The sequence below is a fragment of the Salmo salar genome, chromosome 18 (genome assembly GCF_965601325.2).
Source record: "Salmo salar chromosome 18, fSalSal1, whole genome shotgun sequence".
In the NCBI taxonomy this organism is placed as follows: Eukaryota; Metazoa; Chordata; class Actinopteri; order Salmoniformes; family Salmonidae; genus Salmo; species Salmo salar.
The window spans coordinates 24,600,107-24,613,140 of NC_138308.1; the positions used below are offsets into that span (position 1 = coordinate 24,600,107).

Sequence of the window (13,034 nt, forward strand, 5' to 3'; positions counted from 1 at the left end):
CACACACACACACACACACACACACACACACACACACACACACACACACACACACACACACACACACACACACACACACACACACACACACACACACACACACACACACACACACACACACACTTTAACATGCCATCACAGGAATACATTTGTATGCATATGGTAGAGAAGGTATTCTCAGTATCATGCCCTCATCAGAGATCGTTCACCAGTAGTTGTACTGATTATCCTCCCAATGGTAGAGCCTATTTGTGGATCCTGAGGTGTGAGGTGACTAATGTTGACAATGTTCTAGCTTTAGGTCCTGATGGTATCAATGCTGTACTGGATACTGGATGCTGTACTGGATACTGGATGCTGTACTGAATACTGGATGCTGTACTGGATACTGGATGCTGTACTGGATGTTTGCTTAGAACATAGAATACATAGAATACATTGGGAGCACAGGAGGTTGGTGGGACCTTAATTGGGGAGGATGGGCTTGTGCTAATGGCTAGAGCGGAATGAGTGGAATGGTATCAAATACATCAAACATAAAATTTCCATGTGATTGATGCCATTCCATTTCCTCCGTTTCAGCCATTATTATGGGCCATCCTCTCCTCAGCAGCCTCCACTGATTTGGAGTGACGGGTCTGGTTAGATGCAGTAGGGGAGGTAGTCTGGGCAGTGGCGATTTTAACATGTTATATCTTGGTGGGGGGAAAAGAAAAGTGGGATACATGCCAGCAAAGCTACTACACAACACAACACAACAAAATACATTAATTGCACTTTAACGGTGACAAACGGTGTCCACAAACGGCCTACATAAAGCTGTCCCAACAGCAGTCCCAACATCTTACCGCTTCTACAGTTGGCTATCAGCGGAGCCTTGTCTGTTCATTCAGCCTAATTTACTGCCTTTAAAAAAAACATAGCTGATATGGCTGACTTGCTTAAACAAATGTGGCTTCTAATGACAATTGAGATGTACAAATTATGACATAAGGGGACGACAAGCAGATAAGAGGCAATCCGTAATTTCGATTAAGACATTAATGAGATAGCTAGGACGGACGCAGTCAATATTACACTTTTAAAATGTACAGTGACAGAATTGAGAACATGGGCCGTTCGTATAGTGTTCTACCCTGTACACCAAATCAGAGCCGTAGGATAAATAAAGGGGGAATATAAGCAGACAATGAAAGCTCTAACAATAATCAATGATTACATTTCTCTAAAACAGCTTATAGGCTACATGTGCACCACCAAGTCAGAACAGTAGGCGAAATTAAGAGGGGTAAATATACCAAATTATTAGGGTGAGGCACATGGGCTACTAACATCTTACTACACAACATGCACTTTTTATTATTTTCTTAGCTACCATATTCGTATCTCCTTGGCATATTTCATAATTTATGCAACAGCATACAATACATTTCTGTACTCACCCTGTTGTGCTGTGCTCACTTGAACAGGAAGGTGGCGTGGCGGTCCTTCGTGGGCAAATTTTGTAATCAAAGTCTGGCATTCTCTGGATTTATGGGGCTTTCAAAACAACTGGGAACTCGGAAAAAAAAAACAAGGTCGAATCATGATGACGTCATTGATCTTCATGTCGTAGCTCTAGAAAGAGGCCGGATTTACAATTCTGAGTTGGATAACCGTACAACATTTATTTTCCCAGTCGGAGCTCGTTTATTCCCGTCTCCCAGTTGTCTTGAATTCACTCAAGTCAAGTTTTTTGCAGTTCCGAGTTAACAGTTGTTTTGACAGCATGGCTAATGTTGAATGCTTATCATTTTAAACTTGGAAAAGAGCCCCTTAATTTCAGATTTGGGACCACACAGCCACTCCACTGAATAGCAGGCTAGTGATCGCTTTGCAATGCTTGCAGTCAGCCACTGTCACTGATTCCTTCCAAACCACTCATTGTTGATTTTGCGATTTCCAACTTGTTGTGTAATGTTTATGTCCAATGGCCGATGAGCACCGATACGTTTTATATATAATTTCTCTTCATTATTTCTCTTTATATGACAAGGATTAAAAATGATTTGCCAGTAGATTGTTGACTTGATTCATGATGATGACTGCTAGCTAAGATTTAGGAAGTATGATGTTGACATGATCAGTCCAATCAAATCTACTGTACATATAACATGATTTGACGTCATTTTATCTGTGGACAATGACCTTGAGCCTTCTTGGATGGGCATTTCTAATGTAACTCTATGGCAGCACCCAAGGGACCAGATTTTTCTAGCTCTACCCTTAGACTTGGTGGTGATGTAGTGTCCCCATGAGTGACAGAAGACTGAGCCAATCACAGTGCAATGCTCCGTATTTTCTGCTGGGTGCCCCACCACCACAGAAAGCACTGAGCTAGGCTGAAACACCTGCATTTTGAAACTGCCTTATTAAAAAAAACAAAAAATAGACCATGTTTGTATGCGGCTTTATTAACTCAATGATATATATTTTTTTTACATTGTTTGCAAACTGACATGTGACACGTATTAATGCCAAAATAACATGCAAAACAGGCAAGACAAAAAACTATATTTAAAAAAATTAAAAGTATTTATTGTGGGGCTCAAAACAGGTGGGGCTCTGCCTCACCTGCCCTGAATGACTGGTCACCACTGAGTCTGGGTAACAGTTTTAGCTAACATTCCACTCCTTGCCACTCCTGTCATTTGCCAAAGAGGCTGACCTTTCGGCAATCTCGGTCTCTTTGGCAAATGACAGGAGTGGCAAGGAGTGAAATCCAATAGCTGAATAGAGACGCCAACCTAGCTATAAGGGAGGTGCTCGCGTCTCCAAAGCACTACTGACATGCATAGTTGGCAAGAGGTAAAGGGCTTTCCTAGCCATAGAACACCACACTTACAGAAAAACCTCATGAATTTCACATGTGGAGTGTTCCAAAACCACATGAACTTCACATGTGAAGTGTTCCAAAAACACGTTTTCATGTGATCAAATCTAATCAAGCTTTATTTATACAGCACATTTTAGACATGGAATGCAACGCATTAAGCTTCACAGGAAAAAAAACGAATGAAAGTTTTTATTTTCATAGTTTTTTTTATATTTAGTACACAACAAACATAAGAGGATAAGAAACTAAAGAATAAGAATAAAAACTGAACAAAATCATGTGTTTTTTCTTTGAGGGCAGTATTTCCTGTGATGATTACTACACATTACAGTACATTACTGCTTATGTGAAACAAATCAAATACCTGGCCAGAGGAATTTAGGCATCTGTTCTTTTGGTTGAAAGTTTTGTGGTACATTTATGAAATTCAAAAGGGAAGGGTTAGAGGTTTTCTGTGATTCAGTTGTGTAACCAGCTCTTTCACTTTCTGTGGTTTAGAAACCCTTTGAGCTGTGGCCATTGATTTTCACAAATTGAGGCCCTGTGTGTGTGTGTGTGTGTGTGTGTGTGTGTGTGTGTGTGTGTGTGTGTGTGTGTGTGTGTGTGTGTGTGTGTGTGTGTGCGTGTGCGTGTGCGTGTGCGTGTGTGTGTGTGTGCGTGTGCGTGTGTGTGTGTGTGTGTGTGTGTGTGTGTGTGTGTGTGTGTGTGCGTGCGTGCGTGTGTGCGTGCAATTGATATGCGCTTCCTAGAGGGAGCAAGAAAAATGCCAGCTGAATTTTGTTCCCATGTGGCTGCATGTATTTTGGGGACAAAAACAACAATTTGATGTATGATTAAACCAAAGCAGAGAGATATCAGTTCTCACATCACACACTAAGGGATATTGGGGGCAACAAAGGAACTTACCAGTATCAGCCATGGCCCTGCCAAAAGATTCATACCGAAACAATTATCCCAACCTGATAACCCTGCCCGGTCCACTGTTCAAAGCCATACCCTCAAAGCTTCCCTAATCCTCTAGCCTTTCCCCTATCCTGGTCTCCAGTCCCCTGCCTCCGGCCCCGGGCCAAGGCCTCCTCTCTGTCCTGCCCAGTAGGGATCAGTGGAACCTGCTGCATCCTATTTATCATGGGCTTACCCACTGACAAAACAACAGAGCCCCAGGAGCACAGCACAGCACAACAGCACTTAGTACTGCTTACAAACACACATACACACACACACTCACACACTCACAAAAACATATGGTCTTTCATGACATAAACACAGTGCTGTGCCTAAGAACACCTTTAATTCAAAAGCTTGATCACGGCCTCTGGGGACAGAAGGACAGTGTCAGAAGTACAGCAGTGGACTCACATTGACGCTGTTGAAGAGAAACAACAACGGATGCTTCCCTCCACCCAAACCCTGAGGCTGTCCCTACCCCTTCATCCTTACAGTGGCTGCTTAGGTAATAATGAGGCTGCTTTAGATCATCAGGTGCACTGGAAATACCAGAGCAACCAGTGGTCACGATGAGTGATTTGTGAGTCAGACCTTTCATGATGGCTTTGCATTCCTGGTGAGTCAAATACACACTACAACAAACACACACATACACACACACACACACACACACACACAAAAACAATTATATGCAGAACTGCTTTGTACAATATGTTCTGTTGTTGAATATGTCTATGTATTTATTAACGTTTTATGATCTTTGCATTGAAGAAACAAGAAACAAACAAAAGTATTTTTCCATTCACCAAATGTCAAACCAAAGTTAACGTGCAGGAACACGCGTGAAGGCACACACACCATCCTACTTGAGGCTTGTTTTTTTATGAAACACACCACTTTCATCTCTTTAAACTTACTCTAAAATCCCAGACAAACAACTAGGAGGCATTTGTGTAAACCAACCACTACATACAAACACATTTCACAGCTTTTACAAAGACAGCCAAAAGCTTGCCCCTTTACATACCTTTTTGCCTTTCTTCTTACGATGCGCTGGTTTGCCAGTGGTTTTATCTTTAGCTTCCTCACTCATCTTGGGACTAAAGATTTTCTGATCTGTTTTTATTCCAACATGTACAGTAGTGCTTCGGCAGTGGTGTTGCTTTCACTGGTGATAAAGTCTCAAACCAATATAAAAGTCCATTTAAAAAGGGCTGGTCCACTGAGAGAGAGAGTGGACTGGAGAGGCTCACACACACACACACACACACACACACACACACACACACACTCACACTGAGGTCCACTCGAACCGCTTTGCCGCGCGAACGGTGCCTCTCTCCAACACACTCAGAGGCAGGGTGTGGAAGCAGGAGAAAGAAAGGCAGGAGGAGGACGAGGAGGAGGAGGAGGAAGAAGAGTAAGAGTAGGATGTGGATGTTGATGAAGGAACGAAGACAGAAAGGCAAGAGGTAGAATCAAGGAAAATAGTATATTCCTTTAAAGGTAAATAATCCTGTGGGTTGTTGGATCTAGTGCTGCCTATCTGACAGTAGACCCAGTAGCCTCCAACTCCCTTCTAGTCTGACTGAAGCTGATGGAGAAACTGATGGAGGGTGAGGGAGAGTAAGAGAGAGAGAGAGAGAGAGAGAGAGAGAGAGAGAGAGAGAGAGAGAGAGAGAGAGAGAGAGAGAGAGAGAGAAAGAGAGAGAGAGAGAGATGGGTGAGTGAGTGAGTGAGTGAGTGAGTGAGTGAGTGAGAGGGAGTTAGTGAGAGACAGAGAGCGCACGCAAGAGAGAGAGAAGAGGGGGCGTGATCCACACAGTTACAGAGAGAGAGAGAACAGTAAGAGAGAGAGAGAGAGAGAGAGAGGAAAGAGAGCTAAGAAAGCTAGACAGAGAACACAGAGAGCCAAATGATCAGTGGATGGTTGACTCCAGCGTTGAGTGCTTCCTGAGTGGTAAGAGGCTGCTTGTGTTGTTCCCAGACGGGGCTGCGATATCAAATGAGAACCCTGCTCCTTTGGCAGGCTGGGGAGAGAGGAGTGAGAAGCGGATCATTAACATGACGCATCAGGTCCTTCCAGAAAAGGAAGTCTCCCCACACCCTGTGCCAGCAGGATCAGCTTACTGAGGAGAGCACTGGAGAGAGAGACAGCCCACCCTCTCTCAGACCACAACAGGAGACAATGTTCATATAACAAAACGTCTTGAGAGAGAGGGAGAGACAGAGAGAGAGAGTGAAAGAGAAAGAAAGAGGGGCCGCACCCTCTTAACCTCAAGAAAGCCATATTTGAGCAGTTAAACATCTAACAAGACAGGAGAAATGGAGAGAAAGGAGAAAACAAAGTCCCAGGTAACAGAGAAATAAAGAGCGTGATGTGATGAGACGAGAGAAAAGGTAGGGAGCGGAGAAAAATACACACAGGCTCAGAGGAGAGTGAAAGTGACAGAGTGAGAGAGAAAAGGAGAGAGAAAGAGAGAGAGAGAGAGAGGGAGAGAGAGAGAGAGAGAGAGAGACCAAGAGAAAGAGGTTTGTTGTGATTGTTCTCCTTCAGTGGGCAGTAAACAGCAGGTTCTTTATTCTGGGTTGTGACTCTACTACAGTCTCCACTGTCGGCCACCAGCCATGCTCCCCTAATCACAAACACTACACCAGCAGAGGGAGTGTGCCAACACTGAGCTGCCATCCCTCATCAACAACACCAAACATAATGCCACCACCACTAGCATCTCCCTCTCCACCTCGCTCCTCTACCCACAGAGCCAGCTACATCTAGATTGTGGCTGACCTGAGTTCAGGTGGAAAGGGAAACAGACAGAGACAGAATTAGGGAAAGGGGCTGGGTTACACCGTGTTTTGGACAATAATCTTACCTCCGTCACTGTTTTAATGTCAAAGGGCGTGGCCTCTCTTACTGAGTCCATGCCAAGAGAGATGGACTAGGGGTTATTGATTTTGCCATAAGGCCAGTAATTACTCTTATTGAGTAACATCCAGTTCTTAAAGCAAATTGTATTTTACTGGCAGAAGATGCATGTTAACTATATATCTGGCGTTTACCTATACCTGCAGGCACTCACACATGCGCATCCCATGATTTGATGTGGTTTTATGTTTTTGATGTTCATTTCCATTTCAAAAGGGTGATTTTCCCCCACAGCAGTAATCCTGTGAGAGCTTGGCGTGGCGGAATCAGCGTAGCACCCTCAGATAACGTAGCAGGCTGGAAAGGAATACAGAGACAGACAGGGAGACTAATCTACATACAGACTGAGTAGGCAGTCTCTAAACGACTCCCTCCAATATAGACTGACTCCTCTCTGCTCAAAAGGAAGGAGATTATCAAAACTACATGGTACATTATCTATATGGAAATATTCATTTTTAAGTTGACCAACCAGTATAGGGGTCATTACATGAGGATTGTATGATGTGGCACAAATTAAAGGGGTTCATCCTGTTAAAATATTGCGTAATGTTTAAATACATGTGTAATTGATTACAGTAGTCATGATCATTTATTATATATATTCAGTCACATGGTAATGCTGCTCTTTAATTCTGGTTGTGGATGGGAGTGCCCCCACTTCTATGCTGACTCTCCTGTCTGCCCTCTACTGGTCACAGTGTGCCATCACACAAACAAAACATCCTCGCTACATGTCTTAGCCTGTCGGGAGGCCATTGTAGTTTTTCATCCTTTTCTTTACCCCTATATAGAATATACAGTCTTTCCCACTCACCAAAACACATCACTCATATACTGTAGGTCTGATAGGGACATAGAGTTACTCCAATCGAACAGTGCATCCATATGACTGTAGCCTAGTGGTTCGAGTGTTGGACCAGTAACCAAAGGTTAAATGTGGAATGGGTTAAATGTGAAAGACACATTTCGGTTGAATGCAAGTATCCCCTAAGCTGTGAGCCTGCGCTGTTATCATTAAACTTAGCCATACCACTCCAGGGAAGCCTCCTCTCCCATCCGTCATGCTTAGAACGAAGCCCAGAGATCGATCCATGGATACTCAGGCAGATTGGTGCAGACATCCCACTATGGGGTTTCACCGCCAGAAGTCAACACTGACTGTAGGGGCTCAATACAATCAAAGCCCTCACTACAAATCAATCATCACACAAGATTAACTGTATTCTCCCCATGAAACCATCTCAAATGAATCAGCTCACCTAACCTGAAGTCAATGAGGATGGCAGTGCACAATCAACAACAAAACAAACTCATATTTAGATGGCTTGTTTAACATCCACTTAAATTGCACTTATCTGAAATCCATATTAATCTGAAATATCTTTTGATTAATTTTGTTCAGCCACTATAATTTTTCTATGTTAACATAAATTGCACTTATCTGAAATCCATATTAATCTGAAATATCTTTTGATTAATTTTGTTCAGCCACTGTAATTTTTCTATGTTAACATAGAAAAGCAGATGGCTCTCTAAAGGCAACTGCAACCACTGCATCTTGTTTATTATGGCTTCGTAAGCAAATTAATGAAATATCTCCCTTTTTAAAAGACCCATAAAGCTGTACTGAGAACCTCACATATTGGCCAAGGTGGCACTTCATTGGCACTAATTAGTTAACTCTTTATCTACTGTTTGGCAGAGACATTGTGTCCTTTTACTTAGATGAATGACTTCTTGGCAGTACATAGAGATGTAGGATCTTCATTTGAACCAGTCTTCCACAGCAGGAAAATAATCCAGTAGGAACAGGAAATGTGAATTATTATGTGGATTATAATAATGGACATTTTTGTAGTGGTGGACACATTTTTAATAAGGGAAAATCAAGACTGAAATTTCAAAGTGGAAATTATAAACTATATAAGCCTTTTTAAACCTCAAATACACTACAAGTTTAAAATGTCCTGCTTTTCAGGAAAGTTCTCCTGTAAAAGGGTGATCAAATTAAGATCCTATACCTGTAAGGTACTTATTGTATTGATTAGATGGCATGTCTTTAAGATTTGACATGGTGCACACATTGATCTAAGACCTTGTGTTTCTTTAGTGAGGTGTTAAAACCTAAGCGACGTAAATGTGAATGAAATCAGGGAAAAGGGCTTTGACCAAGAAAATGGCAGTTCAAGTCAAATCTGATGGGACTTCCCTTGGAAACCCTGGAAACGGTTCAGCTGCAGAGCTAGCAGGGACAGAAAGGCTTCCAGATATAGTCTAACAATATTAGGACAGGTAGACCACCCACATACGCCATCACCTCCACACCTTCACAGCTCCTCAGCTCCTCCAGAGAGGTATAGCCTACCTCTCTCCCACTCCCTTCACACAGCTCTATTACTGTAGCTGCTAGCGCTCTTTACAGCCGAGGAGTTCATTTTGTCTCTGTCAAAGTCCACTGAGAGTCTAACACAAGGCAGGTTAAACTCAGACCTACTTTCCCCACTAAGGAAGTCACTCCTGGACAAGTGTTTCCCTGCTGATAAAGAGGTGCTGTTACAGACTGTTAGAGGAGCACACTGAGGACCATTAGCTCAGCTCTCAACGATACTGGATGACTTACGTACGCACTCATTAAAGATACATGATGAGCTACATAATAGTTAGAGAGGAGAGGAGGAAACCTGCAGCCACCTTAGATGTTATAATAAGTCAGAATGCATTTGCTCAAGACTGGTTGATGAACAATATGGTAACCCACGACTATGCTTTTGGCATCGGCACAAAGGAGGCTTCACCAAGTACTGTTGTGTTTCAAGTTCCCTCCAAGCCTGCACGGCACAGAAGACTGACAAGGGTCAAAATGCATCATCATACAGTAGCTTACATAATTGAGAAAACCACACAAATGCATGCAGATCAACACACACATAAACAAGTACATGCATACACACAAGGGTCAAAGTACAAACATCTCCAGTTCTCGCCATACTGGGCTTCCCCTGAGCTTCAGATCTCTGCAAAATCCTCCACACAATTCCTGGTGGTTAAGAACCTGTTCAGTAACATTTATAGTCAGTGAAAAGATCATATAAGCTGCTCATGAAATTCCTCCCAACGTGAAAGCCAGTAAATATGACCCCATAAAACTTTATTCTCGACAAGTTGATCTGTTGTTGTATGTCATTGTTCCGACTATTGTTCTAAAAACTTGACTTTGGTTCGTCACTCTGTATGAATCAAAAAGGTTATGGCTGTAGTGTGCAAATTAATACAACAAGCAAACATGAAAAAGGTAGCATTGATTTTCTTGTAGTTCCCCATAGGACAGTCATGCAACAAACCTCTCTCTCTTGCTCTCTCTCTCTCTCTCTCCCTCCCTCTCTCATATGGGGTTATGTTCAGCATGCAGAAAGACTACTTTCCTGAGCAGCCTTCAAAATGACTTCTCATTTCACTTTAAGCATAGTACCAGTATATAGACAGATCCAGTACACTATATAGAAGCATCCATATACAGTACTACACTGTGTATGTACAGTATGTTTCTGACCGTCTATGTGATATTGATATGTCAGTGCCCTTCAGAGTTGGGTTCAATTCAGGAAGTAAACTAAAATTACAATTCAATAATTGAAAAAAGGGCGTTTATTTTCAATGACTTCTCTATAAACTGAAAAACAGAATCTATTTATTTTCTGAATTGACTGCCTTGGTGCCAGATCTGGTGCCAGATCTGGTGCATTATTGCCAACGCCAACAGTCATGCTCATGCTTGGCAAGTTGGCATGACTATCAGGTATGAAGGTAAGACCCAGATGTAGACAACGTCGAATTAACAATGGTTTAATAATCCAACATGGGTAGGCAATAGACAGGTCAAGGCAGGCAGGGGATCAGTAAACCAGAGGTGGGGCAGCGGTACCGGACAGCAGGCAGGCTCAGGGTCAGGGTAGGCAGAGGTCAATAATCCAGAGTTGGGGCAAAGGTACAGGTCGGCAGGCAGGCTCAGGGTCAGGGGCAGGCAGAGTGGTCAGGCAGGCGGGCTTAGAGTCAGGACAGGCAAGGGTCAAAACCAGGAGGGCGAGAAAAAGCGAGACTGGGAAAAGCAGGAGCTGAGACACAAAAATGCTGGTTGACTTGACAAACAAGACGAACTTACAACAAACCAACAGAGAACACAGGTATAAACATACAAGGGATAATGGGGAAGATGGGCAACACCTGGAGGGGGTGGAGACAATCACAAAGACAGGTGAAACAGATCAGGGTGTGACAATGACAATAGGAGTTGGCTAAATCCATAGAATTAGGAATTAGAACACTTCAATAGGATCTCTATGGCTAAACCACCCAAACAGATCTGGGACCAGGCAAACCGTGCACTCAGCTGACTCAGCAATGTCCAGCATCACACTGACTGTACTCTACAGTCTCCCAGTGTCAGAGGTGCCAAGAGGAACAGGATAGAACTGTCTGCCTTACTGCCTTCCAAAATGGCAGCAGGTGAGGGGATTAGAACAGGCCTGGGGAACGTGTGCTGAATTTCCATAAACAAAGGGAAAAAGTAACCAAAAAGGTACTTTCCTGGATATTGGCATATGAACTCCCAGCTGTGGTAGAAAAAATATTATATTGAATAACCCTTGATTGCTGAGAAACAGGAAGTCATATTCCAGATGCAAATCATTGGGATGCCAAAAAGGTGCAAATTGATGATAAATTCAACTACCTACTGTCTGACAATTGAAAAAAAGACGGAACACTGTTAGGGTGAGAAGGTTTCCTGCTGTTCTGAAAGTATTGAGTAAGTATTGAGTATAGCTTGACGACGCTGAGACATATTTCCTAGTTCTGAAAGTATTGATTGGGCTAGACCAGTGGTTTCCCAAACTTTTCAGTTACTGTACCACCAACTGAATTTTGCTCTGCCAGTAGTACCCCTGAAGTACCCCCTCAGAGGAAGGGGAGGACCATCCACCTCAGTCAATTTCATAATGTAAATTGTAAAACACTTAAAAAGTTATCCTTTTTAGGTAAAACTATACTAAATATAACCACATCACCAAATAACTGATTAAAACACACTATTTTGCAAAGAAGGTCTACAGAAGCCTCAACAGCACTCTGTAGGGTAGCACCATGGTGTAGCCGGAAAACAGCTAGCTTCCGTCCTCCTCTGGGTACATTGACTTCAATACAAAACCTCGGAGGCTCATGGATCTCACCCCCTTCCATAGACGTACACAGTAATTATGACAACTTCCGGAGGACGTCCTCCAGTCTATCTGAGCTCTTGCAGCATGAACTGACATGTTGTCATCCCAATCAAAGATTGGGATCAGAGAATTAACATAGCACTGAAAGCATACGCTACAGCTAGCTAGCACTGCAGTGTATAAAATGTGGTGAGTAGTTGACTCAAAAAGAAAGGCAATAGTTGAACAGTTTTGAACAAATACATTTATTTCCTGTTGAAAAATGTTTCTTAAACGGAAGCAAACGTTACAAAACAGGGATAAACATAACTGGATTTGTCCAATTGAAACTCTTGTTTGCAACTGTTGGACTAATGATTACACCCTATATCAGCTAGATGCAGGCAAGAGTGTGCAAGGCGGTATTGAATGTCACTGTCTGTCACCTCAAATTTGTCTCTCGACCTACATTGTAAACTTTCATTCATAGGCTAGGTTGTAGCAACCTCATGATTGGTATAGGGAAAATTTGAGGATCATGTAGCGGCCTAAATCACTGTTACATTGAACTGGGTGAATGGAATATGAATGAGAGTCATCCAATCTGCTGTAATAGAAAAGAAATAAGACCATGCTCATGAAAAATAAATCGTCCTCCCTCATATTAAACGGCACTGACCACCACTAACCCCCTCATGTGCATTTTACCAGTAGGCCTATTGTCTCATGAGTCTTCTTAAGTACCTCCTGTTAATAGGCCAAGTACCCCCAGGGGTCCTAGTAGACCTGATTGGGAACCACTGGGCTAGATAACGCTGAGATATATTTCCTAGTTCTCAATGTATTGATTGGGCTAGACGACAACCTTTATAGCCTTTCATAAACACTACCTCCACAGGAAAACAGGAGCAAACACTTGATACCGTCACTGGTGTACCACACACCCCCGCGAGCCGTGGGGCCCCGAGATTCAGGGTTCGGAGCACCCTGGAGGTCAGGCCCCTCCAGATAGCATAAGAACATGTCATAAGCCATGGCAAAATGTATAGAATGACAGAAAATGTGATTTAAAACTGCAATATTT

The 13,034-nt window shown here is 42.8% G+C and overlaps 1 protein-coding gene across 1 annotated transcript in view; it reads right to left on the reverse strand.

Annotated features, from left to right (window-relative positions):
• The window catches only part of LOC106577144 (ankyrin-3), a 164,449-nt gene extending 158,974 nt beyond the window's left edge, over positions 1-5,475 (reverse strand). Inside the window, exon 1 of the mRNA XM_082964823.1 lies at positions 4,851-5,475. Within this exon, the coding sequence (XP_082820949.1) occupies positions 4,851-4,916 (66 nt within the window). The 5' untranslated portion in view covers positions 4,917-5,475. The remainder of the gene's footprint in view (positions 1-4,850) is intronic.
• Between the last annotated feature and the right edge of the window lie 7,559 nt (positions 5,476-13,034).